Source organism: Thalassophryne amazonica, chromosome 13 (genome assembly GCF_902500255.1).
Source record: "Thalassophryne amazonica chromosome 13, fThaAma1.1, whole genome shotgun sequence".
Taxonomy (NCBI): Eukaryota; Metazoa; Chordata; class Actinopteri; order Batrachoidiformes; family Batrachoididae; genus Thalassophryne; species Thalassophryne amazonica.
Window position 1 is genome coordinate 33307233 of NC_047115.1, and position 27223 is coordinate 33334455.

Consider the following 27223-nt stretch of genomic DNA (forward strand, 5'->3'; position numbering starts at 1 on the left):
AATGCAGGAATGGATGTATATTAACAAATGAAATGACGTTGGCCACCCAAAACATGAAATGTCTTGGCTTCATGCTGCCTGCAATGAAATAGAATTCAAAAGAAATAAAGATATGTTTTATCTTAATTTGCGTTTCCATATCATCCCAAATTCTTCTGATTTGAGGTCATAAAACAATAGCGTGTGTGTGCAATTAGCTTGGCTTGAGCACCTGCCCCCAAAATGTTTGTACACAGTAGCGCCCCTACATATTACATGAGGGATTACAGTAATGTTATCCTGAAATCTCCATTTTCACTATCCAAAAACCATAATTGCTGGTATGTAACATTCAGTGAAATGTAACGTGCAACCCTTTTTTCGTGTTTTGTTTTGTGTGTGTGTGTGTGTGTGTGTGTGTGTGTGTGTGTGTGTGTGTGTGTGTGTGTGTGTGTGTGTGTGTGTGTGTGTGTGTGTTTTCCTTGTAGCTAATTACTACATGACAGTTTCACAATTCAGATTAAATATTAAAAAAAATTGTCGCAAGTGAAAAACTGAACCCAAAAACATTTAAATCACGCCCTCAGGTGACCTTTTTGCCTGTTTTGGACTTAATTTATGACTGATGTGTTAGGGAAAAGCTGGATTGTTTTCTGCCTTTGTTTTTTTGTCCATTAGAGACAGTTTCAATATTATTACATTCTAAATGTACACATTATTTCCCACATATACTGAGTAGTATTTCAGAAAACAAACAACATCACATTTATGACTACATTTCCTTGGTCTATCAGCTACACAAGCGAAGATGACTATTGAATTGACAGACAATAGATATTTAGTGTGCATTATGTTAACTAAATGCCTGTGGTGGGTTATGGAGAAAAACACAATGAAATGTTGATGGAAAGCCATGAAACATTTGTTTGATTGATACCTTTCACAGAGAGTATGATAGATCTGTCTTGGGGGAAATCATGACATATTTTGTTCAACTCACAAAGAGTGAGAAAGGGTATGGGCCCTCTGTGTTGCTTTGTTATTATTCAATACAACTTGCTTGTTCTGAATAAATGACTGTCACCCCAACTTTATTTTCGTGAGAGCCAGAAAGAAAAGGGAGGGAGCCATGAACAATATCCACCTTTGGAAAATACATGGATATTTTTATTATTCAAAAAGACATTTCACCTGCACACAACCACTGTCACATACAAGAGCCAACTGAGAAGTTTTGAGCCTGACCAAGAAAAAGAAGAATCCAACATTAACATAACCAACATAAAGAAAATGTCATGTTGTCCCTTTTTTTGGACTGCGAAGGACGATGTGAAAGTTTTTCATGGCCATACATGCATAGATCCATAGGCAGAAGATACATACAACACCCTTTTTCATACACTATATCTTTGAAATGCCTCCTGGTGGTGATTGTGTGATCTAATGTACATAAACCATATATTTCAGACAACAACATGAATGTTATGATGGCCCTTTTGTTGGATTGTGATGGACAATGTGACATTTTTTTTTACGGATATACATACAGTAGTGTTCAGAATAATAGTAGTGCTATGTGACTCACAAATACAACAAGACCAAGCATTCATGATATGCACACTCTCAAGGCTATGAAATTGGGCTATTAGTAAAAAAAAAAAAAAAGTAGAAAAGGGGGTGTTCACAATAATAGTAGTGTGGCATTCAGTCAGTGAGTTTGTCAATTTTGTGGAACAAACAGGTGTGAAACAGGTGTCCCCTATTTAAGGATGAAGCCAGCACCTGTTGAACATGCTTTTCTCTTTGAAAGCCTGAGGAAAATGGGACGTTCAAGACATTGTTCAGAAGAACAGTGTAGTTTGATTAAAAAGTTGATTGGAGAGGGGAAAACTTATACGCATGTGCAAAAACTATAGGCTGTTCATCTACAATGATCTCCAATGCTTTAAAATGGACACAAATAAAAAACACTGAGATGCATGGAAGAAAACGGAAAACAACCATCAAAATGAATAGAAGAATAACCAGAATGGCAAAGGCTCACCCATTGATCAGCTCCAGGATGATCAAAGACAGTCTGGAGTTACCTGTAAGTGCTGTGACAGTTAGAAGATGCCTGTGTGAAGCTAATATATTTGCAAGAATCCCCTGCAAAGTCCCTCTGTTAAATAAAAGACATGTGCAGAAGAGGTTACAATTGCCAAAGAACACATCAACTGGCCTAAAGAGAAATGGAGGAATATTTTGTGGACTGATGAGAGTAAAATTGTTCTTTTTGGGTCCAAGGGCCGCAGACAGTTTGTAAGACAACCCCCAAACTCTGAATTCAAGCCACAGTTCACAGTGAAGACAGTGAAGCATGGTGGTGCAAGCATCATGATATGGGCATGTTTCTCCTACTATGGTGTTGGGCCTATATATCGCATACCAGGTATCATGGATCAGTTTGGATATGTCAAAATACTTGAAGAGGTCATGTTGCCTTATGCTGAAGAGGACATGCCCTTGAAATGGGTGTTTCAACAAGACAATGACCCCAAGTACACTAGTAAACAAGCAAAATCTTTGTTCCAAACCAACAAAATTAATGCCTCGCAGATGTGAAGAAATCATGAAATACTGTGGTTATACAACTAAATACTAGTTTAGTGATTCACAGGATTGCTAAATAAGCAGTTTGAACATAATAGTTTTGAGTTTGTAGTGTCAACAGCAGATGCTACTGTTATTGTGAACACCCCCTTTTCTACTTTTTTTTTAACTAATATCCCAATTTCATAGCCTTAAGAGTGTGCATATCATGAATGCTTGGTCTTGTTGGATTTGTGAGAATCTACTGAATCTACTGGTACCTTGTTTCCCATGTAACAATAAGAAATATACTCAAAACCTGGATTAATCTTTTTAGTCACATAGCACTACTATTATTCTGAACACTACTGTACATAGATACATATGAGTTTTTTTTTTTTGCATATGTCCTTGAAATGCCCCCTGGTGGCAATTACAAGACATAATGTACATAATCAATGTATTCCACTTATTCCAGACAATAAAATAAATGTTATGAACTACTGTACAGATACAGCTGTCTTTAATATACAAGTTTAACTATGGAAATTTCAAATTTGGTCTTATTCTGACATAATAATGAACGTGTAAACTCACAGCATGACCACACTTTTGGGAAGACTAGCACAACAAAATAAAGAGAAATTGCACTGCATGAAAATCCATCACTGTCATGTCGGGTCATTCATTGTCTATTCTCCTCTATCACACGTGGATCTAGAAAGCAGCTGACTAAGAACCATAACAATGGCGAGCACCAACGGTGCTTTCGAGGGCCAACCAGTTGTTCATTTTTGCAGTTCTGCTTCATCATCAATACCTAAGCTCTGCCACAAAGCCAACAATAAACTCTGGAAGCCCCCAGGCAAGCGGCACGTGCAGCCACAGCCAGGGGCGAGGTTTTAGAGGTTATTTCGCTGCCAGCCACTGCTGTGCTGCATTTAGTCTAACATGAGACAGTCAAGGGTGCACATCCAAGTTTTCACACAATAAAGGTGCTGAAAAGGACCAAACACCAAAAAGGATCCCATCAAGCCAGCAAAGGAAAAAACATAACTCCATGTTCAAGACCAGCTACATGCGTGAAGTGCGCAAGGAGAAGTATGAGCGCTCAGACGTCTTTGAAGACGAACCTGAAGACTCTGAATCAGCTGCAGGTATGTCAGCCATCCAGGGCTGGGAGAGTCTTCAGGAGCTCAACAGCCGCTTCGCCCGCTACATCAACAGGGCGCGAGTGCTGGAGCAACGCAACGCTGTTTTCCGCAAGCAGCTGGAGACGCTGCAGCGCATGGAAGACTCCAGCGGCCTCGAGGAGGCCTTCACAGAGCAGATCGAAGTCAACAGGCAGCGCATCCGAGAGCTCTCCTCTGAACACGCTAAGCTGGAGCGAGAGCTGAGTGACGCCTGTCGCATGTTGGATGAATTCACCAGCAAGTAAGAGAGTGAAGAATGATTGGTTTTATTCAGGTGCCAAAGGTCAGATTACTGCTTCAAAAGTAGAAAGGTCTGGAGAGGACAAATGTGTTCATAATCAGTTGACAATACCTCCAACAAGGAATCCAGTAAACAGGAAAAAAAATGTACAAGAATAATATCATCAACATAAGCCCTATGGTCGTAACAGCACAGGGTTGGACAGCAAAAACGTAGATGTAGGGGAGTGTGTTCCTCCATCTCATTTTCACTGTGTCAACTACAACTCAAAAAACAATAAATGCTAATGAGAAAAAACCTTATTGCATCAACTTTGATGCACCAGCTTGATCTAAACTACAAGTTTGTTTTGCCTGTGTAATATCCTGGATTGGACACGTCTTACTTGTTGCTGTACGCCAAATGGTTAATAAGATAGCAACTGCTGGAAGAAATATGATGACCAATTTGTGGGCAACTTTGGGATGAAATATACAACTGAACAGGGCAGTAAAACCCAGACTTAAACATCAGATAGAATGCGTGGCTGGGGATGATGGCATTTTTAGTAGTACTGCAATTTAGTGATGTCAACGAGAAAAACTGATCTGGAATGTTTCGAAACCTTTCAAATGCAGTCCCAGAGTTTGTACTAAAAGGAAGACATCATAAACTATGCAAAATGGGGCCTCATTCCATCACCAACTGATTAGAAACAAATGCTCTAAAACGTTCCAGTTGATATGCCCCCTCTGGTATTGAAACATAATAAAACACTACTGTATCTACTAGGATTGCACTGTTTTGAATTTCATATTTAAAGGTTACAGTCAGCACAGTGTCTGTACGTGCACTCCAAGGTACCACAGATGTCCCAATCTGATCTCCAGGATCAGTTACAGGTCCATTCAAGGCATGTTTAGACTGACCGGAATCTGCTACATTGAACACAACTTTCACCCCAATCCATCTGTGGTCCATTTGGGAAGCAACATATCAACAGCGATGATAGCTCCTACTTCATTCAAAGCTCACCAGCAGCATGATGGCACATATCAAAAACATATCTATGCTCTGGTTCACTTCAAATACACATAGGATTTATTTTTAAAGCATGACACTTCGGTCTTTGTCGATTTTTGTTAGTTTTTCAGCTGTCTGCTTCTGACTTCTCTTCTTGTTTTGTAGAATTTGAATTGGCAACCTGTTAGAGCATTACTGCCGCCAAGTGGGCAGCAGTGTGTGCTACTGCCATCTCTTCTGTCCTACAAACCACTGAACTATCATTACTGACACATGGTGGTCAGAATTAAAACATCACACACTCCTTACTTTGAAGTGAATATTGAGCCGTACCAACCCCCCCCCCCCCCCCCCCCAAAAAATAGTTTGTTTACTTTTTTATTTAACAAAATAAAACAAACATCAAGAAGTATCTTAGTTTGTTGGAAGGGTTTTTTTAATGCATTGCAGAACTGTTCAATTGTCAAGCATATTCTTTGTGTTGACTCTAATGCGCTTGAGTTGTGCCTTGTGTTCGTGTATTATTAGAAAAATGCAAGTACTGAGTCTGCATATACTCAGTATTAAATTACGTGGATCAGGAACTTCATCTGGACGTCCTTAGTGTGTATGGTCCTAGTTCATAAGCAGATGCCATGAATTTAAAATGTCGTGAGAGTTGGTTTTGTGTTGTTGTAATTTGCTGAAAAATGAGATTACGCAGTCACATGAAACAAAATTTTAGACACACGTGGAAATGATGTCGTTATTACTGATTTAAGAGGAGCATCGATCAGCTGTTTTTATGTGAGCCTGTGATTTACAGCTCTGACGCAGACATGTTACAGATGCTCATAGCCCATTGCACATTCCTTATGTTCATAAATCAAAGAGTAATAGCTTGATCTGACAACATCCTGCTGTACATAAGGTCATTCTGGTGTTTCATACTTCAGATACAGAGATGAATGTGCATATCAAGAAGAGCTGCGAGGAAAGCTGGAGCAGCTAAACAAGGTACAGATTGTCACATATTGATTTTTCTTCCATTACCTTTCATAATTCTGCAATTTTTTTTATTGTAGCAAGCCACTACTACTACAAAAAAATTGTAATCAAAACCTTAAAGTCTTTAAAATTTAAAATATTGCAAAAATGCAATATTTTTGAATTAGTGAGTGTTAATTTAAATGTTTAATGTATGTGATAACATGTATTGAGATGTGCTGTTCACTGATCTTGATGCATGGTAAATGTCACAGCACCATTTCTACTTTTAACATCTTAAATCTGTTTAAACTTTTTTTTTTTGGTGGTCCTCTCCTTGTGACAGGAGGCTGACAGTGCTCTACTGAGAAACCTGGAGTACCAGATTGGGTCACAGTTCCTGAAGGATGACATCAACGCCACCAGAGAGAGAAACAAGAAGGTCAGTGACACTCGTGAACCATTACTTCATATAACTAAATTAACCATTCAGATCTGAATTAGTTGTTTGTTTTTTTTCATTTGTACTTGCTCAGTTTCATTGTGTCAAAGACTCAGTGACATAGAGTTTCACTGTAAAACGCATATTTTGAATTAGAGGCCGATGAGGTCTCATTGCCGGTGGGTCATCTGCGATTCCAGTCCAAGTTGAAACAGCATATCAAGTGTAATAAATGATCACGTCTTTTTGTTGGGTTTTGTACACTTTTATTAGGGCCCCTTCACACATCGTGTGAATTTAGTCGATTTATGCATAAAGTGCGCATGAAGCAGGAATCGTGTGCAAAGTATGTAAAATCGCAGCTGCCTCGTACACCTGTTGCTACAACTATTTGCGCATACCAGCGGCTGAAAGAGTGTGCGCTGTGTGAGCCCATCAAACCCTCTTGTGGCAGGTGTCGGCCAAATTCCAGGTGACACACATGAACATCTAATACCACTCACATGGCACTTTGAAAATGTGTGGCCCTTTGCACTATTAACACGACAACAGTCAGCAGACAGTCACTGTTGTGCTGGTAGTGAAATTTGTCTAAGTGTCCCACTTGATACGAGGGATTCAATAAAATGTGGTGTTTTTATATGGTGTGTGTTTTTTTTTCTTAAATATGTCCATGTCCTTCCTGATATCAAGCAGTTCCTCCACCTTTCATAGGACAGCAATGGTAACTCAGTGGTAAAGTTTCTGACTACCAGTCAGTGCTTTTGGAAAGCGCGGGTTCGAATCCTGTGGGTGACATATACTTTTTTAATTTTCACAGCAGCTGCGCGATGTAGTTCCTGCATGCACAAAACCACTGCACAGACATCGTGCACGCCTGCCTGTCGGCGCAATATTTCGTGGTGCGCTCATACAAGCTCTACTGCCATGAGTCGCCCTGAGTTGTACGTATTTGCAGTATGTGTGAAGGCACCCTTAGGGGTGTGCTGATCTTAAATATTGGATCAGTATTGGCGTGATATTGGTGAGGATCAGATATTGGGGAAAAAATCGGCTCCCCTATCTGCATCATGTTGTTTGTGTCATAGACTGACAATGTTTTTTAGGAGGCTAGGTTAGCAAAGTACATCCAGACAAATGTATTTGTAAACAGATTAGTTTTTTAAAGACAGTGAAACGGGTATCAGATTAGTTTCGGTATCAGCAGATACTGAAGGCTCCAGTATCGATTTTGTAACAGACATGAAAAAGTGGTATCATGCCATCCCAAATTATCATTTAATTGCTTTTTCACTGTTGCATTTCTATGTGGCAAAACTCAATCAATCACTCATCTTTAACCGCTTACTCCAATTGAGGGTCAAGGGGTGCTCGTGTTTATCCCAGCAGTCATAGAGCGTGAGGCGGAGTACACTCTGGACAGGACGCCAGTCTGTCGCAGGGCCACATATAGACAAACTAACACTTTCACACCTGCATGCGATTTTAAAGTTTCCAATCCACCTAATGTGCATGTCTTTGGATGTGGGAGGAACCTGGAGCATCCAGAGGGAACCCACGCAAACATGGGTAGGACATGCAACTCCACACAGAAAGGCCACAGGTGGGAATCAATCCCATGACCTTCTTGCTGTGAGTCAACAGTGCTAACCACTAAGCCACTGTGTTGCCCCATCAATCAATCAATCAATCAATCAATCAATCAATCAATCAAAATTAAACCTCATATGGAGACAGTGCTACAAATGATCATAAATGCTGTTATATGTGGTCTGAGCCTGATCGTTATGAATGTGTCTGTCCCCACAAAATTACTGTACATGTTTACATAGTGTGTATTAGCAGTGAAACAAACAGACATGAAACCAACAAGCTGCAATATTTTAAACATTCCAAACCCTGAGCTGTGTACCATAACAAGTATGAGGTCTGCAACATTACAAGCAATAGTATCCCATCTTTTTTGATTTTGTGTATGTCTTATATTCTATACTTGTAATAACATACATGTGTGTACTTTGATTTGAACCATACTGACATCTTGAAACCATTATTAGTTCCGAGCTATGAGGGAAGTGTACTGTTACACCTCTAGTGTAAAAAGTATACATATTTTCTTTTTTCATTTGAATCACAGTGTCTAAAAATGTAGCATTTTTGACACAAAAACGTTTTAATGTCAACCTGAAAACTGATCTCTATAAAGTAAATGAATCTAAATTGCAAAATGCAAGATAATCAGTCACATAAATATTAATCCTTTCACCCACGCCCACAGGAGAATGCATATTACTCCTGTCCTCAAGTCTTTACATTGGCTCCCTGTTTTTTACAGGATAAATTACAAAATCCTAGTGCTGACCTTTAGAGCTTTACATGGGCAGGCACCGGAATACATTAAGGACCTGATCCAGCCTTATGTTTCCAGCAGGAGTTTGAGGTCTTCCAATCAGAACCTGCTGATGGTTCCCTGAACTTGTTTCAAAACTTGAGGGAACAGATCTTTGAAAGCAGTGGCATCTCGCCTCTGGAATGAGCTTCCCTGTTCCCTTCACTCACTGGATTCTGTGAATGTTTTTAGACAGCAACTAAAGACACATTTTTTTCAAACTGGCATTTTAGTTTCAATTTTACTGTTTTTATATTTGTATGTGTTTTTTTTTATTATTGTCTATTTATATCGTGTGAAGCACTTTGTGACCTTAGTCTGTGAAAAGTGCTATATAAATAAAGCTTACTTACTTACTTACAGAAAACAACTAAATTAGAAAAAATTACACTAAAAATTTACTCTACTTGAAAGGACCAAACTCACACCAGACCACATCTGCCAACTCTTGGAGATCTGTCTTAACACCACGTATTTCCTGTTTAGGGGGAATTACTACAGGCAGCTCCGTGGTTGTGCAATGGGGTCTCCGGTATCCCCCATTGTGGCCAATCTGTACATGGAGCAAGTGGAGAAGACAGCCTTGACGTCGTTCACGGGCATCTCTCCCACTCACTGGTTCAGATATGTCGATGACACATGGGTTAAAATCAAGCAACAGGAGGTTGAGGACTTTACAGAACACATCAGCTCGGTGGACTCCAATATCAAGTCCACACGTGAGGATGCCAGAAACAACCATTTAGCCTTCTTGGACTGTGAGGTTACGATTGGAGAGAACAGGCAGCTCCAGACAGGGGTTTACAGAAAACCCACTCACACTGACCAATATCTGCTCTTTGGCTCAAACCACCCCCTTGAACACAAGCTCGGGGTGATCAGGACTCTTCAACACAGAGCCCTACAGGTCCCAACAACTGCAGAGGGAAGGGCTAAAGAACAACAACTTGTACGGAAAGCCCTCACAGTATGTGGGTGCCCACGATGGACCCTGGATAAAGTGCAGAAGTCCCAGAAAACAAAGAGACCAGATAGACAGGAGACGGAGACAAGAAGAAGAGGAGTGTCTCTCCCTTATTTAGCAGGAGTAGGGGAAAAACTACAGAGGATCTTCAGACAGCACAAAATCCCAGTTTACTTCAAACCGGTTAACACTTTGAGACAGAAATTAGTTCATCCTAAGGACAGGATCCCTAGTTACAAACAGAGCAATGTAGTGTATTCTATCAGATGTCAGGAAAACTGTAATGAACACTACATAGGTGAGACTAGCAACCTTTACACAAAAGGTTATACCAGCACCGCAGAGAGGGCGCAAATGGACCTCAGTCTGCAGTTCATCTCCACCTGAAAGACACTAACCACACGTTTGAGGACAAGGAAGTTAAAATATTAGCCAGAGAGAAGAAATGGTTTGAGAGGTGTCAAGGAAGCATTCTATATGAAACAGTTGAAACCCCGCCTTAACTGGGGAGGGGGTCTGAGACACACTCTGTCCCCTGTTTACAATGGGGTACTCAGGTCAAAGCAGTTTCAGTCTTTTGTTCATGGTAATGAGTCATTCACGTCATCAGGAGAGTCGTCAAGGGAGCCATCAGGAGAGGTTTCTGTCCCATCATTAGGAGGGACAGCTGTCCTGTCATTAGGAGAGTGCAAACTAGAGCACAATAGTTGCTAATTAGAGCTATTGTTTAGTCACTAGCCTATAGCAGTAGGCCTCTCGGTAGGAGGGGTCTGGTTAGGTTTAAAAAACTCCAGCTTTGTTCACTTCTGTTTATTCTTCTCTACATGAGTCAAGACAGAAGTCAGACTACCAGAGCAAGAATTTTAGCTGAGGAAGCTTCTGCGATTTGAAGCGAAACGTCCTCGCGTCAAGCAACCCAGTCCAGTCGAAGATTCAAGCTTCTCTACTATGGAAACCACCTGGACAACTAAGAGCCTACACAGAAACTTTACACACTGAACTAAAGGCCACATAACCGATGTTGTTCACTACTTTTTTTTAATCCATTGCCAGCTGTAAGGACACATTTTCACCAAACTGGAATTGAACATCCTGATTTGAATATGGTTATGTTTAACCACAAGCCTCTAAGGACCAGCCACTTTACTGAACAAAGTGTATTGTCGTTTCTAATTCCCCGGTAGCCGTGGTTAAAGATTTTTTTTTCACTGTCAGTATTAGCTGGCTCTTCATATCTCTACAAAAGCAATGACCCCTCCCTCTCATACACACAGAAAACAGTTCGGTATATGCAATGCATTAATTATAAACTTTCCAGTTTTACATTTTGAAAGAAATATTAGAAAAAAAATTTTGGGGGGGGAAATGTACCTAAATCTCAATGTAATTGTGCAGTTAGATCAGCAACACAGCAACACAGATTGCTTTTATTTCCAAATACAGTATCAGAAGACCAAAAAACAAACAAACAAACAAAAAAACCTTGCTTCAGTAAATATCTCTTCATTTATCATCCTAAAATCAAGCCAACAATAAGCTAAAAGACTGCCATGGCACAAATTACTGTTGAAGGAATTCTTGTTTATTTGTTGTTGTTTGTTTTTCACTAAAAATATTATGAAACTGAAAAAAGTAACAGAATTTAGTCCATTCTGGCTAATATTTGGACAAGAGAATAATTTGAATAGAGACATTCAGACATATTAAATATACATAAAACATTTGCACAGGACCATACAGCTAATAAATGTAACAGTAAGGAATATGATCCATAAACAGGAGGTGAAGCAGACAACAGGGATGTAATTATGACTTCAGTGTTTTCAAAGTCATAGCATGTGTGAAATGAAGATCACCTGTCATAAATGACAAGGTGTCACTTATATATTATCACAGACACACCTGCACCACAACACAACTCCATGAACTAATTCCTGAAAAGCATAAGTCAGGAAATGAATACCACAAAATTCTACATGCCAAATAGCCACTGCAGAGTAACTCCACTTTTCTAAAATCATGTTACTACAATGAAGCAGTTTGAAGCTTGAGTGGCTCAGAATGGAGACTGTGCATTTTTGGCAGTATCAGCTTTACGTTACTGCTGCAAAATGCATATGACATTTAGGCTCCAGTTGGCCAGAAGGCATGTGGAAGACTGAAGGGAGGTGGAACAAGGACTGGCATGAACAAAACACTGCACCATCCCAAATGTCACATCATCTCAAATGTGAGGCGTGGTGGCAGCAGCCTCATGCTGTGTGGGTGTGCATCTCACCTCTGTAGGCTGTGGGAGGCTTGTAAACATCTCTGAAGTAAAAAGAATCTATTTTCCAGAACGACAATGGGATGCCTGCAAGAACCAATCATGCAAACGGATTCATTCATAAAGCCCTGTCTCCACATACATGATTTCTGACTATGAATCCACCACTATGAAATCATGGCAGGTTCTGGAACAACTCTTGGTTGTGTCTTGATAACTCCTGATTTTACAAGACAGCACTTTTCCAAATCTTCTTGGTTTTGTTATGAAGGCAATTCTGGACATCTATATTCTAACAGCCAAGTAGCCTCTGTGTGAGTGTGTGCATGAGTATGGTTTCGATCATGGAGAAACTGGGAAGAACTGACATTTGCTGTTTGGTATGGTTGTGGTTTTTTCTTTTGTTTTGTTTTGTTTTTTTTTTTGGTCAAGGATGAATGCTCTGAAAATGGAAAGCTGATAGGACAAATATTTTTGGAGAAATTACAGATAACAGCTAACAAACCTGAAAAATGGACATTGATATTTACATTCTGGACTCACAGACCATTCCAGCAGGGGGCAGTAAATCATCTATATATTAACAGCGTGTGTGCATGATTTTATTTAGTAAATTCAATGTAAGTACATAATATAATTGGAAATACATTAAAAAGACATGGATAACACAAGAAAGCAAACACATATTTCCATTGCTGTCTCTTTAAAAATCAAATGACAAAATAGTAAAAAAGTAATAATAATAACAATAATGATAATAATAATAAGAATAATAGTGAAACAATTTATAAATTCATTAAGAGTGAATTAACATTAAAAAGTTACATAGTTAACAGGAAATAAGAATTTAGTTCTTTTCTAAAAACTGTTGAGGTCTAAGGTCGAAGGTTCTAAAAACATTCTTGACTCACACGCCATTCCAACTCATTATAAAACTTTGCATAATTTATTACCACCCTTGAAAAATGTCAGATACCTATTTTATAAACACGACCCAATCTAGAGCCCATGGATCCCCACGGGAAACATGCTGGTTGTTGAATATTCATGTCAAGTCATGCAGTAAGCCTTTATATATGACTGTAGAGCAGGGGTGGGCAATCATGTGCCATAAAGGGCCGAGACACTGCAGGTTTTCCGTGCAACCAATTGCCTCAGCAGGTGATTTCATTAATGATCCTGCTTTGATGAGTTATTTTATGGCCCCTTCACACATACTGCAAAGTTTGGATGCTGTTTGGATGAAAACAGCGAAACATTGCAAAACAGTTTGAAATTATCGCACAAAACATTGCAGCGGCGGGTAGGTGTGCAAGAACCCGGTGCGAGAGTTCATGCACGTGCTGGTGTCCATCGAGCAGGAACAGTGCCAGGTGCACCACATGGTGCCGCTTATGTGGAATAATTAAAAAAAGAAAAAACACACCACCCGGGACACAAACTCACACCTTTCAAATCCCTCTGATTCCCAGTCAGAGGCTTTACCACTGAGCTACAGAGCTGTTTTTTGAAAGATGCAGGAAGCTGCCTCATATCAGGAAGGACACGGATGTATTACAAAAAAAAATTTAATCCCACACCATATAAAAACACAGCATTTATCAAGTGAGGAATACAAAATGATCCATCTGTTCCTCTGGTGATGACCCACGGTCACAGACATACAGTCATGAAATGACATGAATGAGAAGCAGTGGGCTCTGATGTCCATATCAACTGGTCAAGTGCGTCCAGTAGGTTGCACGCGTGTTCTGCCCGACATGCGTGCCTTATGGACGGCGCGCCACAGCACAGACACTGTGTCATGTGGAACAGAGCTCACGTGGGTGATGTGACGGTCAGATTGCCCACTGCGTGTTCTGATCTGACAATCCTTTTTAACCTGGGGGGCTGTCAGTGTCCGCTCTGTGCGCGTGCTCGCTGGCTGCAGCTTGTCGCCACCACTGAGATATATATTTTTATTTATGTCCACATAAATACAACAATCAAACACACGCGCCTCACAGTAGACAGTTGTTAGTCCGTAACTGTCCACACACAGTAGGTGTTGTCTCGCTGGAATGTCCAGAATGACAGATCACCACAGCTACTTCTGTTGGAAGCCACGCCTCCCGTGAGTGGAGCACACACACGCGTCTGCCAGTATGACAGTGGTCATCTGCAGTCTGTTATCGTGCCAAGAGTGTGACTGGCCACACATTTTCTAAGTGCCATGTGAGCAGTGTTAGATGTTCGTGCGTGTCACCTGGAATTTGTCTGACACCTGCCATGAGAGGGTGCAAATGGGTTCTCACGGCGCACACTTTGTCTTTCAGGCGATTGTGTGTGCAAATAGTTGTAGCAACAGGTGTACGAGGCGTTGGAGGCAGGGACGACATTAGGTGGTTTGCACATGATTCCTGCATCATGCACACTAAGTGTACACTTCGTCAAAACTTCGCACTATGTGTGAAGGGGACCTTAGAGAATTTGTCATATTCACCAAGTGTCTCCTAAGTTGATGTTTTATTTCCCCACATTCACCCCTGGTATCGGGGTGAATGTGAGGCAGTATTGTAAAGCGCTTTGAGCATCTGATGCAGAGGGAAAAGTGGTATATAAATGCAGTCCATTTACCATTTTTGTTGTTGCTGTGTTTTTTGTTTTGTTTTGTTTTGTTTTGTTTTTTTTAGATCCGAACACAATTTAAAAGTGGTCCAGACCTGGCATAGGAGTCCTCGTGTCATTAAAACCTAGGTTTTCATGAACCGATTCCTTTACTTTGAAGCTGTTTTATTTAATGATTATAATTGTTCAACTTGACTTTGATGATGACTGAATGCATCATCAATAGATGGAACATAGTTGTCACAGTGAGGTGACAACTATGTTTCACATGAAAGAACATTATTTCACAGACAACATTATTTGGCTTCTTTGGATGTACTGACATTGGGCCAGTGCTTCTTGAATGACAATACATAAAAAATGACATTGGTAAGAGGAATCTGTCATGTAAAATAGCGTATTGGCAACTCTTTGTATTCTCTGAAGTGAAAGCACCGAAATATGAAAAACTCAGAATTGCTTTTCATGCAAGTGTTTCACAAAGAAATGGCTTTAAGGTGGGACACAAAAATGCTGAGACAAAAGAATATTGAAGAATATATTACATAATACATAATGCATTAGGTGAGGTTTCATAGAATTTCTTGCCTAAGCAATTTCAGTTTTTGATTTTCATTCAAAGCTGCTTTTGATGATGAATTAAATTGACAATACGGAGATATAATATAATATAATTTACAATACGGAGATATAATATTAAGGAGTGCTGCTGTTGGCAGTATAATATTTGGGTAATAATAGAAAGTCACATCAATATTGGACCTGTGGTCATGAGATTATCCTCTACAGAGGAAAAAAAGAGACCATGCATATATAATTGGATTTTAAAAACAACCTCTTTTGTTGCAAAGAAAATTTAAAGCCATTTATAAACTATATCCTGCATAAAAACCTGTTACTGAACATATTCTTGCTGTCACTCTATTTTAAAAGCAAAGCACATTATGAGCATGCTTCCAGTGAGCAACACGCAATATGCCACTGATATTTTATATTCTCTTATATTATTGATATTCTCCTTCCTCCACACAGAACCTTGCAGAGATCCAGACCTATGCAAACATTTTGCAGCAAATCAACCAAACACTTCCCCTTGTTCCAAACATGTCACTGGGAATCTCAGAGGTGAGCTCATCAACATGTATGTAAAGGTCAATGCCTTGAATGTGCGTGCAGAGTCAAAGAGTTTCAGGCTGGTAATGCTGTGAAAAGTGCAATAAATAAGCAGAAAAGATGCATGCTGTGAGGGACAATCATGTGATTATCAGATTGGCTTCTTTGATCAGGTTTCCTCACAACAAATATAGCTCCTTTAAATTATTTACAGTTGTATTTTGTCTGCTGTGTCAACTTCAAACCCAGTGTTCATCTTCACCAATTATGTTCTTACTAGCGTTTGGACATGAAAATTGTCTGTGAAAAAAAGATAATAAAATTAACAGTATTGTTCTTCATTTCCACTTTTTATGGACATGAATGCATATAGTGGAGTATCAAGAGTGATATCATTTACAGTTTCATTTCATATTGATGCAAAAATTTACTTTTTAGTACTAAATTGAAACATAGGGTCTCAGTAACCATTTTAATCCTAGCGGACACGGACACACACACACACACACACACACACACACACACACACACATCTTCAAGCACTTATCCAAGATCAGGTCACAGGGTGCTGGAGCCTATCCCAGCAGTCATGGGGCGTGAGGCGGCATACACCCTGGACAAGACACCAGTCTGTCGCAAGGCCACAAACAGACAAACAAATGCATTCACACCCACACACACACCTATTGACAATTTAAGTTTCCAATCCACCAAACCTGCATGTCTTTGGATGTGGGAGGAAGCTGGAGCACCCAGAGGGAACCCACGCAAACACGGCGAGAACATGCAAACTTCACACAGAATGGCCACAGGTGGGAATCGATCCCATGACCACCTTGCTGTGAGTCAACAGTGCTAACCATTAGCCACCATGCTGCCCCCGAGTGGCTAATGATTGGCAATCCACTATATGCATTCATGTTTATAAAAAGGGGCAATGAAAAATTATACTATTTTATTGGCTTTTCCAAGTTCAGGAACCCCACTAATAGAATTTAGTTTGCTCTTGAACACTTGAGACTTCAGATTAAAAAAAAAAAAAAAAAACAGGCTGCCCTGTTTGTGAATTAACACCCAGTAAACATCTGGAGTGTTAAATTGACACTGCAGCAAGTACATCTCATCCCATTCAAAATAATTTTAAATCACCTCTATCATACAGTTCAATTTACATCACAATGTAAATTCACTCTATCATTGATCAACATGGTTTAACACTAATATAGAGTTGACTTCACAATAGAGTAGATTGGTTTATCATTGCATTAAATGGGACCATATGAAGCAGTGTTGATGTACGGCAAAATTTAATCTGCATGCTTCACTTTCTTGCATTTTCTCTATATGTGCTCCACATGTGAAGGAGGAGGAAAAGCTGCTGGCCCAGAGGACAGTGCCAGAGCTACGCTGCCAGCTGGAGGAATTCAAGACTGCCCTCTGTCAGCTGCAATCCCAGAAACAACGCCTGCAGACTGACGTGAGCCACACTATAACTGTGATGACAGGGAAGTACCACAGTAAATACATCTCCCATTTCCACCACTGTCACATAGTAATCTAAGCGATACCAAAAGGATAATATGAAAGGAAGATAAATTAAAATTGAGATTTTCAAGAGTATGAGATTATATTTTTTTAAAATGTGATTTAATTCTGACTTTTACGGTTGCAGTCTACTTGATATTTGTCTAGTGTATAGTAGCAACTCATCAAACAAGTCATAACATGAACTGCAGGGATTCTCATTCAATGGCACAACTCAGCAAAAGGCAAAAATAACATATTCTCACAGTAAGGTGGAAATATTTTCTGGATCCACATAATAGCAAGATCTTGGTGATGCTCAAAATCCATTCTGTTATAAGGAATCCACAAGGCTATTAATAGTATATGCTCTGGGGGGGGCATTCACGTACATTTCTCTTTGAGAGCCAAAACTTGCATTTTCACCTTACATATGATGAGGACATTCAAAAAAGCTTGGTTAAGATTTTCATCCGTGGTACGTTTTTTCTGCAGCAAGATTTATGCCATCACAGTCCATGGCTAATGGGTCAAAATTCAAGAATTCAGGTTTGACAGAATAACCAACAAGAAGACAGTATCACAATGAAAAAAATCACCTTTATCTATCATGTTTAGACATAGCATACACATTTGCTACATGATTTAATGTCATTAACAGCATTTTGTATCCAAAAACATTATTTTTTTTCCCATATTTTGGACTTATTTTGCCGAAAAATCACTTTCAGTTTGAAGGTCACCAAAAGGTTGCAAGCCTCCCTAGATACCACTTGTGAGCATATAGAGGCCAACATTTGGGGAAAACTTCCTAATGGTGTCCTTTCATAAAAAATGCCTTCAATTTTTATTTTCAGTATACTGCAGGGTCATTTAGGGGGGTTGATGAGAACCAAAGTTTCCCCTACCCCCAAAACCGTTTTTTTTACCGAATCAATTAAAGTAGTTCTTCTTCATGGAATAATAAATATACAAAGTTGGTTTGTAGTCCAACTTCATGTCTCCTGGGGCCATGTGGAGGACATTTTGGCAGCCATTTTGAAATAATGCAAATGAGGCAAAATTGAAAGGGGTTAAAATGGTGTCAGTGAACTTCCAGATAACAACACCCTGTACCCTAATAGCAAAATCAAGTTTCAATATCAATTATTCCATGAATTAGAACTAATCAGCTGATTTGGTAAATACCGTTTTTTGGGGGTAGGGGAACTTTGGGTCACATTAACCCCCTCAATGACCCTGCAGTATACTGAAAATAAAAATTGAAAGTGTTTTCATTAAAAGGACCCCATAAGGATGTTTTTCACAAACGCTGGCTTATTTTTGTATACAAATAGTATCTAGGGAGGCTTGCAATCTTTTCGTGGCTTTCAAACTGAAAGTGATTTTTCGGGTGACAGGTAAAGGTAATTTATTTACTATGCCACTGTCGTCTTGTTAGTTATTCCGTAAGACATGAGTTCTAGAATTTTGGCCAAATAGCACTGAACCATAATTGAAAACTGGGCGCTGCAGAAAAAACGTACCACAGACAAAAATCTTAACCAAGCTTTTTTGAATGTCCTCATCATAGGTAAGGTGAAAATGCAAGTTTTGGCTCTCAAAGAGAAATGTACATGACCCCCCCCCCAGAGCCAGGACTACAGTATAAGTTTTCAGACTTAGAAGAGCTATTAAACCATTATGATCCATTGTGCACCGACACCTAGTGGCAGCAAACGGTATAAGCATTCTTGTCGCTGCCTTGCATCTATCATCTTCCATCACAGTGGATCAGGGATGGATCTACAGGTTGATGTGATACAAATTTTACGCAAGACATCCTTCACACAGGCAGCATTTTCTGTTTAGTGATTTGTTTTTGAAGCAGTAACTACACAAATCTAGATGCAAATTTGGAGTGAGATGTGAACAGAGCATGTTAAAAGAAGACAGCCTCTGCCAATTTGTACTACAGGAACCCTGGTGCAGGCTCACTTCAAATCAGAGTCCAAATACAGAAACAATCACTCCAAGTATCAGGTGTTGAGGATGGAGCGGGTATGCCACATTTTCTTCATGCCATCCTGACACACTTGACATTTGACATTGAGGCAAGTGTGAGTGGAGCCATGGTGGCTGGAATTCCTCTGAGTTCTAGGGAAAAGTAGTTTTCCAGATTATTGCCAAGCCATATGCCTACTATGAAGGACTTCGGGTAGCCAGGCTGCAGCAATCAGATGTCGTGCGGTCTGGCACTTCAGTACCAAATGAGAAGGTGTTCTGCTTTATTTACTTTAACCTTATATTTATCTGCTTGTTTTTTTATTTTTTCCTTGTATTTTTTTTTTTTCATTGCTGATCTGAAGGTCTGGGCGGCTTTGCTTGAGCTGCTGCCCCCGTGACCCGACTCCGGATAAAGCGGAAGAAAATGGATGGATGGATGGATGGATGGATGATCTGAAAAATGATTGAATGCATGATAAAGATCCATGATCCTACAGTATCTGAGCATTGTGGTCCATTGCACCCCTGTTATCTATATAAGTCAAAACGTTTTTAAAAATTCAAGAATATACATCTGGATATTGATCATTCAAATCTCAGTGGTTTCCAGTGCAAAATGGTAAGATAGACAAACAGATCATAACAAAATCATACCTATGGTGGCACATATTTACCACTAGATGTCAGCCACGACCTTCTTTTAACAGTAACATAATTTCAGTTTTAGAGGAGCACACATATGTCAAGTCATTTGATAATATAGAACCACAAAGTGTGAAATGCATTCATTTTTAATCTGTCTTTACACAACAGGGTTTGAATAATGACATACCACTGTTACCAACAAGAATCTCTTCCCTTTATTTGTTTTATGTATCTTATATCCTTCCTATAGATACTCACAGTTGTTTGACATCAATAAAGTGCTGATTCTTACAAAAACAGTTTTTAATTTCACTTTTTTCCATATGTAAGATTCACATTTTTTACTCCGAATCTAAACTAATCTAGTGTGCTTATTGATGACCTGTGCATTGTGCTGCTAAATCTCCTCTAGGGGGTTAATTATCTTTTATCATGAAATCATAATTTCTTAATTAATCCCTGCCTCTGTCTGTTAGACTACAATGCTGGAGCAAGCCATCAAAAGCACACAGGCGACTTATGATGACGAGATCCAGATGTACAATGAGCAAATCGAATCTCTGCGGAAGGAGATTGAGGAGGCTGAGAAGTCCTTGGAGAAGTACAACGACGAGTGCCGTCATCTGGCCATGTACCAGACGTCCCTGGAGAATGAACTGGAGAGGTACAAGAGGATCATTGAGAATGAAGACAACAGGTAGAGTGACTTGGCAACTGACACCCACCTGTATTTACTCACACATAGACATGATAAAAAATAGGTCTGAATGAAGGCTAACTTTTTACAGCTGGAAAAATAATAATGCTGTTCACAGGACTGTAGATATTAATTCATTGCACTGTTAATAAAAGCCCTATACAAAGTATTATGCAATATAATATCAAAATTATGGATGAATGTGTTAAAATTGTTATTAACTGCTTCAATGGTGGAATGCATACTGAGTGATTTACCCCCACCCAGAAACTCACACCAAGGCTGTGCTGTTGTACTACTGTACTTTTCTTGGCTCCTAGTCCACTTAAAAGTTGTTCTTACACCACATTTTAAACATACCCTTCTCAACCAGAAAACAGATGTGGCATGACATTTTGAAGCATGAGTGCAAAATCACTGGAAAAGTTACTGTTTCATGTGGATTCACATTTTCAATGTCAATATCATGGAATCTTTCAAGAATATGACCATGACTATCCTAAAATTGACAAAGCTGACTGTCAGCAATTTTGGTTTATCATCATCATTGACCAGAATCCAATGATTTCCTGCACAGAAGCAGTGGTGAGCGCCACACTGCGTTATGGATAATGTTTAAAACATGGAATAATAAAATAAACACCCACATATGTACAATGGTGTAGCATTAATCAACACATAAGACTAAACAGAACCCAAAAACATATCTACAGTTAAATAGCAACTGGATAAACAGCTTTGAAAACTAACTTTGAGGTGATGTTGAGTCACATGATTTACATTTATCCAGTGTGTAAAGATGTAAAGATGGCACTGTCTAACAAATATTTTTCTTACATGGTTTTGATTGCTTTAACCCTCAAAATAGGTTTGCTGACTTCAAATATTAGCTGTAATTGCTCTCCATTCTTGCTAAATGTGCTTCATTTCCCTACCTAGCCTTACTTAGTAGTTGCAAAGCTAAACATTTTACCATTTTCTCTTTTCCAGGTTGAATTCAGCAATAATTGGAACTCCGATTACCCTCTTCACCAGTAATTACCGTTGCACCCACACATCCTCTGCTACAAGCAGGCCTAAAGGTAGGAGCAACATCAGCATATCATAGCTGGTTTACAGTGAAAGTCACTACTGAGTGTGTCGACAAGCAACCAAGTCCCTTTATTCAGAGAGTAGAGACATGAGAAGTTAAAAAAAAAAAAATGGTAACGTGATTTGTGCCATCTTGGGGTCAAAATAGCGTTCGCTGTTAATCTATCTGAATGTAAATCCAGCTATTTTATTTATTTATTTGAAAATAGCAAGTTGCTGTGCATTTGGATGCACAAATAGACACAACAAGGAGTTCAAGATGTACAGATTCCCTTCAGATATGAACAGAAGAAAATTTTGGGAAAATTAAGTCAGTGTGGGATGGAAGCCGACATCGTCATCAAAGCATTGAGAGGTAAATTTATTGTTCAGTCCCATGTACAGTAAAACTCAACCTAAACCGTCATTGTATAAACCTGATATTCAGTCACCGGACAAAAAAAGTCCCAAAGTTTTTGTATTGATTTCCATGCAATAAACACTGTATACTGTATAACAGATTTTGTATAATGGATTTTTCGCTCACATTGGAGAAAATGTCCTGTTGGATCGTAATGTATTTCCATTAAAAACCCCTCACATGTGGGACTGGAGTCATTTCCGTGATTAAAAGCCTGACCGTTTTTTTTCCCCACCGTGCTCAGACACGGGCCCACAGCCTGATGTGCACCTGTTAAATCAGACACTGCAAAAGGCTGTGATTTCACACTTTTCTGCTTTCACTCTTTCCGCTCATATTTTAATAATTAGTTTTTGCATTGCGCACGCTGATTGCATTTCAAGATCATATAGATTTGGCAGAAAAGTCTGCAAATTTACAACATGGAGTCAGAAAAAGAGGAAATTGTACACTTTACCTTTGAATTGGAGGTGATGATTGTAGAAAGAAAAGCTTGTCGAGGGTCAAATTAGTCCATAATAAAGCATAATCCAGGGGCGGGGAACTTTAAAACTGTCACGCACGTCATTACATGACAAGGAGTTACGGAGTAGCAGCAGTGTAAATCAGGTTTTAAATTAATGAAATAACTCATCATAAATTGTAAATTTATGTCAGTTTAATAGCTTAAGTATTTTTATACTTATTTTGATAGTACCTGTACTTGGATGTGTTGCTGCATGTGATTAAATAATTTTAAAAAAAAATGTTGAAAACATAAAAGGTTCATTCAGTAGTTCAGCACATTTGGCCCCAAATGGCACCATGTTCTAAGTTGATGCTGTTCTCTGAATAAAAGGGCCCTACAAGCAACCATTCTATTTTAGGGAGTTCTCCTCTGTGGGGTTCTCACAAATTTAATATTTTCAAACTTAAAAGAAAGTGGCTACCTGTATGTACTGTAGCCATATTAACACCACCATATTTTATTTGTAGTTGCATGGCTGAGTTAGGCTTATGTTAATGTTAAGTTAAAGGTGGCTCCGCTGGCATGTTTGATGATGTCACACTGTGCCCTATTGCAAAGTGTCAGACGCGTTGGTATCCAGTACAACCAGAAAGTATTCACAAGGCTGCACGTTTTCCACAGTTCTGTTACAGCCTTATTCCAAAATGGATGAAATCCTTTTTTTTTCCTCAAAATTCTACACACAGTACCCCAAAATGACAGTGTGAAAAAGTTTTTTTTAAGAGTTTTGCAAATGCAAAAAAAATTAAAGAGTAAGAAATCAGTATTCACAGTGTTTGCCATGAAGATCAAAATTGAGCTCAGGTGCTTCCTGTTTACCCTAATCATCCTTGAGATGTTTCTACCGATTAATTGGAGTCCACCTGGGGTAAATTCAGTTGATTGGACATGAACTGTAAAGGTACACACCTGTCTATATATAAGGTCCCACAGTTGACAGTGCATGACAGAGCACAAACCAAGCATGAAGTCAAAGGAATTGTCTGTATACTGCAAATCTGGGGAAGACTACAGAAAAATTTCTGCTGCTTTTAAGTTCCCAGTGAGCACAGTGGCCTCCATCATCCGTAAATGGAAGAAGTTCAGATCCACCAGGACTCTTCCTAGAGCTGGTTGCCGGTCTAAACTGAGCCATCGGGGGGAAGGGCCTTAGTCAGGGAGGTGAGCAAGAACCTGATGGTCACTCTGTCAAAGCTCCAGCATTCCTCTGTGGAGAGAGGAGGTCTTTCTAGAAGGGCAACCACCCCTGCAGCAATCCATTAATCAGGACTACATGGTAGAGTGTCCAGACAGAAGCCACTCCTTAGTAAAAGGCACATGGCAGCATACCTGCCATAAGGCACCTGAAGAACTCTCAGACCATGAAAACAAAATTTCCTGGAAAAATGAGACAAAGATTGAACTCTTTGGCAGGAATGCCAGGTGTCATGTTTGGATGAAACCAGGCACCATCCCTACAGTGAAGTATGGTGGTGGCATCATGCTGTAGGGATGTTTTTCAATGGCAGGAACTGACTAGTCAAGATTGAGGGAAAGATGAATGCAGCAATGTACAGAGACATCCTGGATGAAAACCTGCTCCAGAGCACTCTTGACCTCAGACTTGGGTGGCAGTTAATCCTTCAGCAGGACAATGACCCTAAGCACACAGCCAAGATATCAAAGGAGTGGCTTCAGGACAACTCTGTGAATGTCCTTGAGTGGCCCAGCCAGAGCCCAGACCAGAATCTGAGTGAACATCTCTGGAGAGATCTGAAAATGACTGTGAACTGATGCTCCCCATCTAACCTGATGGAGCTTGAGAGGTGCTATAAAAAGGAATGCAAAATTTGGCAAAATTGCCCAAAGATAGGTGTACCAAGCTTGTGACATATTCAAGAAAACATCAGGCAGTAATTGCTGCCAAAGGTGCATCATGAGCAAAGAGTGTGAATACTTATGTACATGTGATTTCTTACGTTTTTTTTTTTTTAATAAATTTGCAAAAATTTAAAAAAATATATTTTTCATGTTGTCATTATGGGGTGTTGTGAGAAGAATTTTGAGGGGAAAATGAATTTACTCCATTTTGGAATAAGGCTGTAACATAAGAAAATCTGGAAAAAGTGAAGCGCTGTGAATTCCTGGATGCACATTAGTGGTAGCTAATGGCCCTGAGTTTGAATCCATATCATGTTAAATATTTTCTCCCCGCCCACTTCAAGTATGAAAGGGCGACTGAAAAGTTAGAAGGTTAAGTAACTATAAATGTTTTGGAACCACAGAAAGTGTTTAAGATCATCACTTCAAAAAGGTCATTTTGTCCCTACAAATGGATTGAAAATAAAAGCAAAGGTGTGTACTGTCATAATCACATGAGCTAGGTTGACCAATCAGAAGCACTGTGTACAAATAGAATTTTGTATTGTGAATACAGCTAAGTATGGGTAGCCATTGCCAGCTTACAAAGCAGGTTTTTAACACCACTGTACATTGGGTTTTGTAGGTTCATGCACAGTTTGTGTCTTGTCTCAACTCACCAGGCACAGCAAACTGACTTTTCACTTCATGTATGTCCAGATATCACCCAGGCTATTCAAGACATCACTAGCATCAAGCCTCGCCAGAAGATCCTTACTAAGAAGATCCTGAAGAAGAAAGAGATAACACCCAAAGATGTGATGGACAGCAACCAGGAGGAAAAAATTAGAGGAGCTCCTGGAGAGGCTCCAGATGAAGAAGCAAAGGAAAACTCAATGGAGATGATTCAGGAGGACATGGTGAAGAGAACAGAGCACATACCTATGTACAATAGAGGGTATCCACAGGATGTCCCAGACGGAGCACAGATCAGCAAGGCCTTTGACACACTTTGCAACATAGTCAGAGATCGCATGAGGAAATACAAGAAACCTGAGCCAATTGCTGACTTCTACACAAAGGGTCGTTATGTCCTCGTCACTGGGGACGGCAGCTACCCCGACCCGTGCTTCTATACTTCCACACCTTCAGCTGGCCACATTTTTGTCACTATTAGAGATGGGCTGATGCCTCCTTATGAAACTTATGGACGTAGCACACCCTCCCCTCCATTTCCTCTGCCAAAGCAAGACCCAAAGCCTGTCAGTCCCACCCTGCCTTCTAATGGGGGAGGAGAAAAGGATGACAAAATGGGAGGAAGAGGAAAGGAGAATGGAGGTGGAAAAAGACACGAGAGTGGAGCATCTGAAAGTCACTACAAAACTCCAAGTCCAATTCCTCCAGCCTCTGATTCAAGTCCCAAAGACCCCACTCCAGCTGCTGGACATCCTTCTGGTCCCAAGAAAAAGAAGGATGACAAGGACCCAGGTGGTTTCACTCCAGTGCCCGTGCACCGTGATTTCAGCACCACTTCCACTTCCAGCTCCAGCAGCTTTATGGTGGAGTCTGTGGAAAAGTTCTCCAATGATCGCAAAGTTAAAGGTTATGAGGAAACATCCATGGTAGTGGAGACCATGATCGAGAAGTCCAGCAAGAAAAAACATTGATGCCGCATGAACTAAGGTCACCCCTTTGAGTCTGGTCTGCTTGAGGTTTCTTCCTCAGAGGGAGTTTTGCCTTACCACTGCTGCTCTGGGGGTTAGTAAGGTTAGACATTACTTGTGTGAAGCGCCTTGAGGCAACTCTGTTGTGATTTGGCGCTATATAAATGAAAATAAATTGAAAATTGAAAAACTAGCTTCAAAACGTGGTTAACTTGACCAGTGGGTCACTTAATCCGGGTCTTCTAGTAAGTAAACAGTGCTTATATTGATTTTGGGCTATATAAGTAATTATTTAAAATCAGAAAAACCACACTATTTGTCTCCACGAGAGACCAAACTTGTTCTAAAACAAGTGACACATTCCTGCTCTGATCATTAGCGCTCTTTCATTCGCTTGCATTCTCTGGCATTGTGTTCAGACCTTGTTTTGATGAATCCATGAGTTGCTGTTCAACTCACACTCATCTTCATAGTCCTTTAATGTCTGAAAACTTGGGAAAATTAATTTCTGTACCACCAATAAAAAAAGGAGAAAATAAATGAGAAACTGAATTGTTGTGCCACCCTCTGAACTTTAACTATATAAAAAAAAATTGATTGATTGAAATTGATTGAACTTTTCCCTTTTTATCTCATCTGTTGGATTCAATTGGATGTCAAAACCTGCCCTCAGCAGTTTTGCTGTTATTAATTTGCTTTGATATCTTGAATAAAAAGATTCAGTCAACCTCTCATTGTCTTTGCTTTGATAATGATGCTGTTACATGCATCAGATATTGTCAGCCACAGAGATTATGACAAAAGTACTGTATATTCCAGAGAATATTGCTAAAAATGCCTCTTGAATATAAATCGCACCAGAGTATGAGCCCCTTGGAGTAAAAATTGTGCTCTTTTTTCTTATTACCAGGTCTTTACTTTGGGATTTTTGTGCATTGTTGTCATGTACTTCTTATTATTGGCATCCATCCATCCATCCATCCATCCATCCATTTTCTTCCACTTTATCCGGAGTTGGGTCGCGGGGGCAGCAGCTCAAGCAAAGCCGCCCAGACCTCCCGATCCACACACACATTATTGGCATTTATTCTTTTATTACAGCTTATTTTGTTTAGTACTTGGATTCCTGGGAATT

General features: G+C 39.7%; 1 protein-coding gene across 1 annotated transcript; it reads left to right on the forward strand.

Annotated features, from left to right (window-relative positions):
• The first annotated feature begins 3459 nt into the window (after nt 1–3459).
• On the forward strand, nt 3460–26321 carry LOC117523939 (filensin). The gene is made up of 9 exons (XM_034185561.1): nt 3460–3984; nt 5922–5982; nt 6299–6394; nt 15653–15745; nt 17097–17210; nt 20365–20585; nt 21576–21667; nt 25145–26106; nt 26283–26321. Exons 1-8 carry the CDS (start codon nt 3611–3613, stop codon nt 26089–26091), a joined length of 1998 nt encoding a protein of 665 aa, XP_034041452.1. The 5' UTR covers nt 3460–3610; the 3' UTR covers nt 26092–26106; nt 26283–26321.
• Nucleotides 26322–27223: the final 902 nt, after the last annotated feature.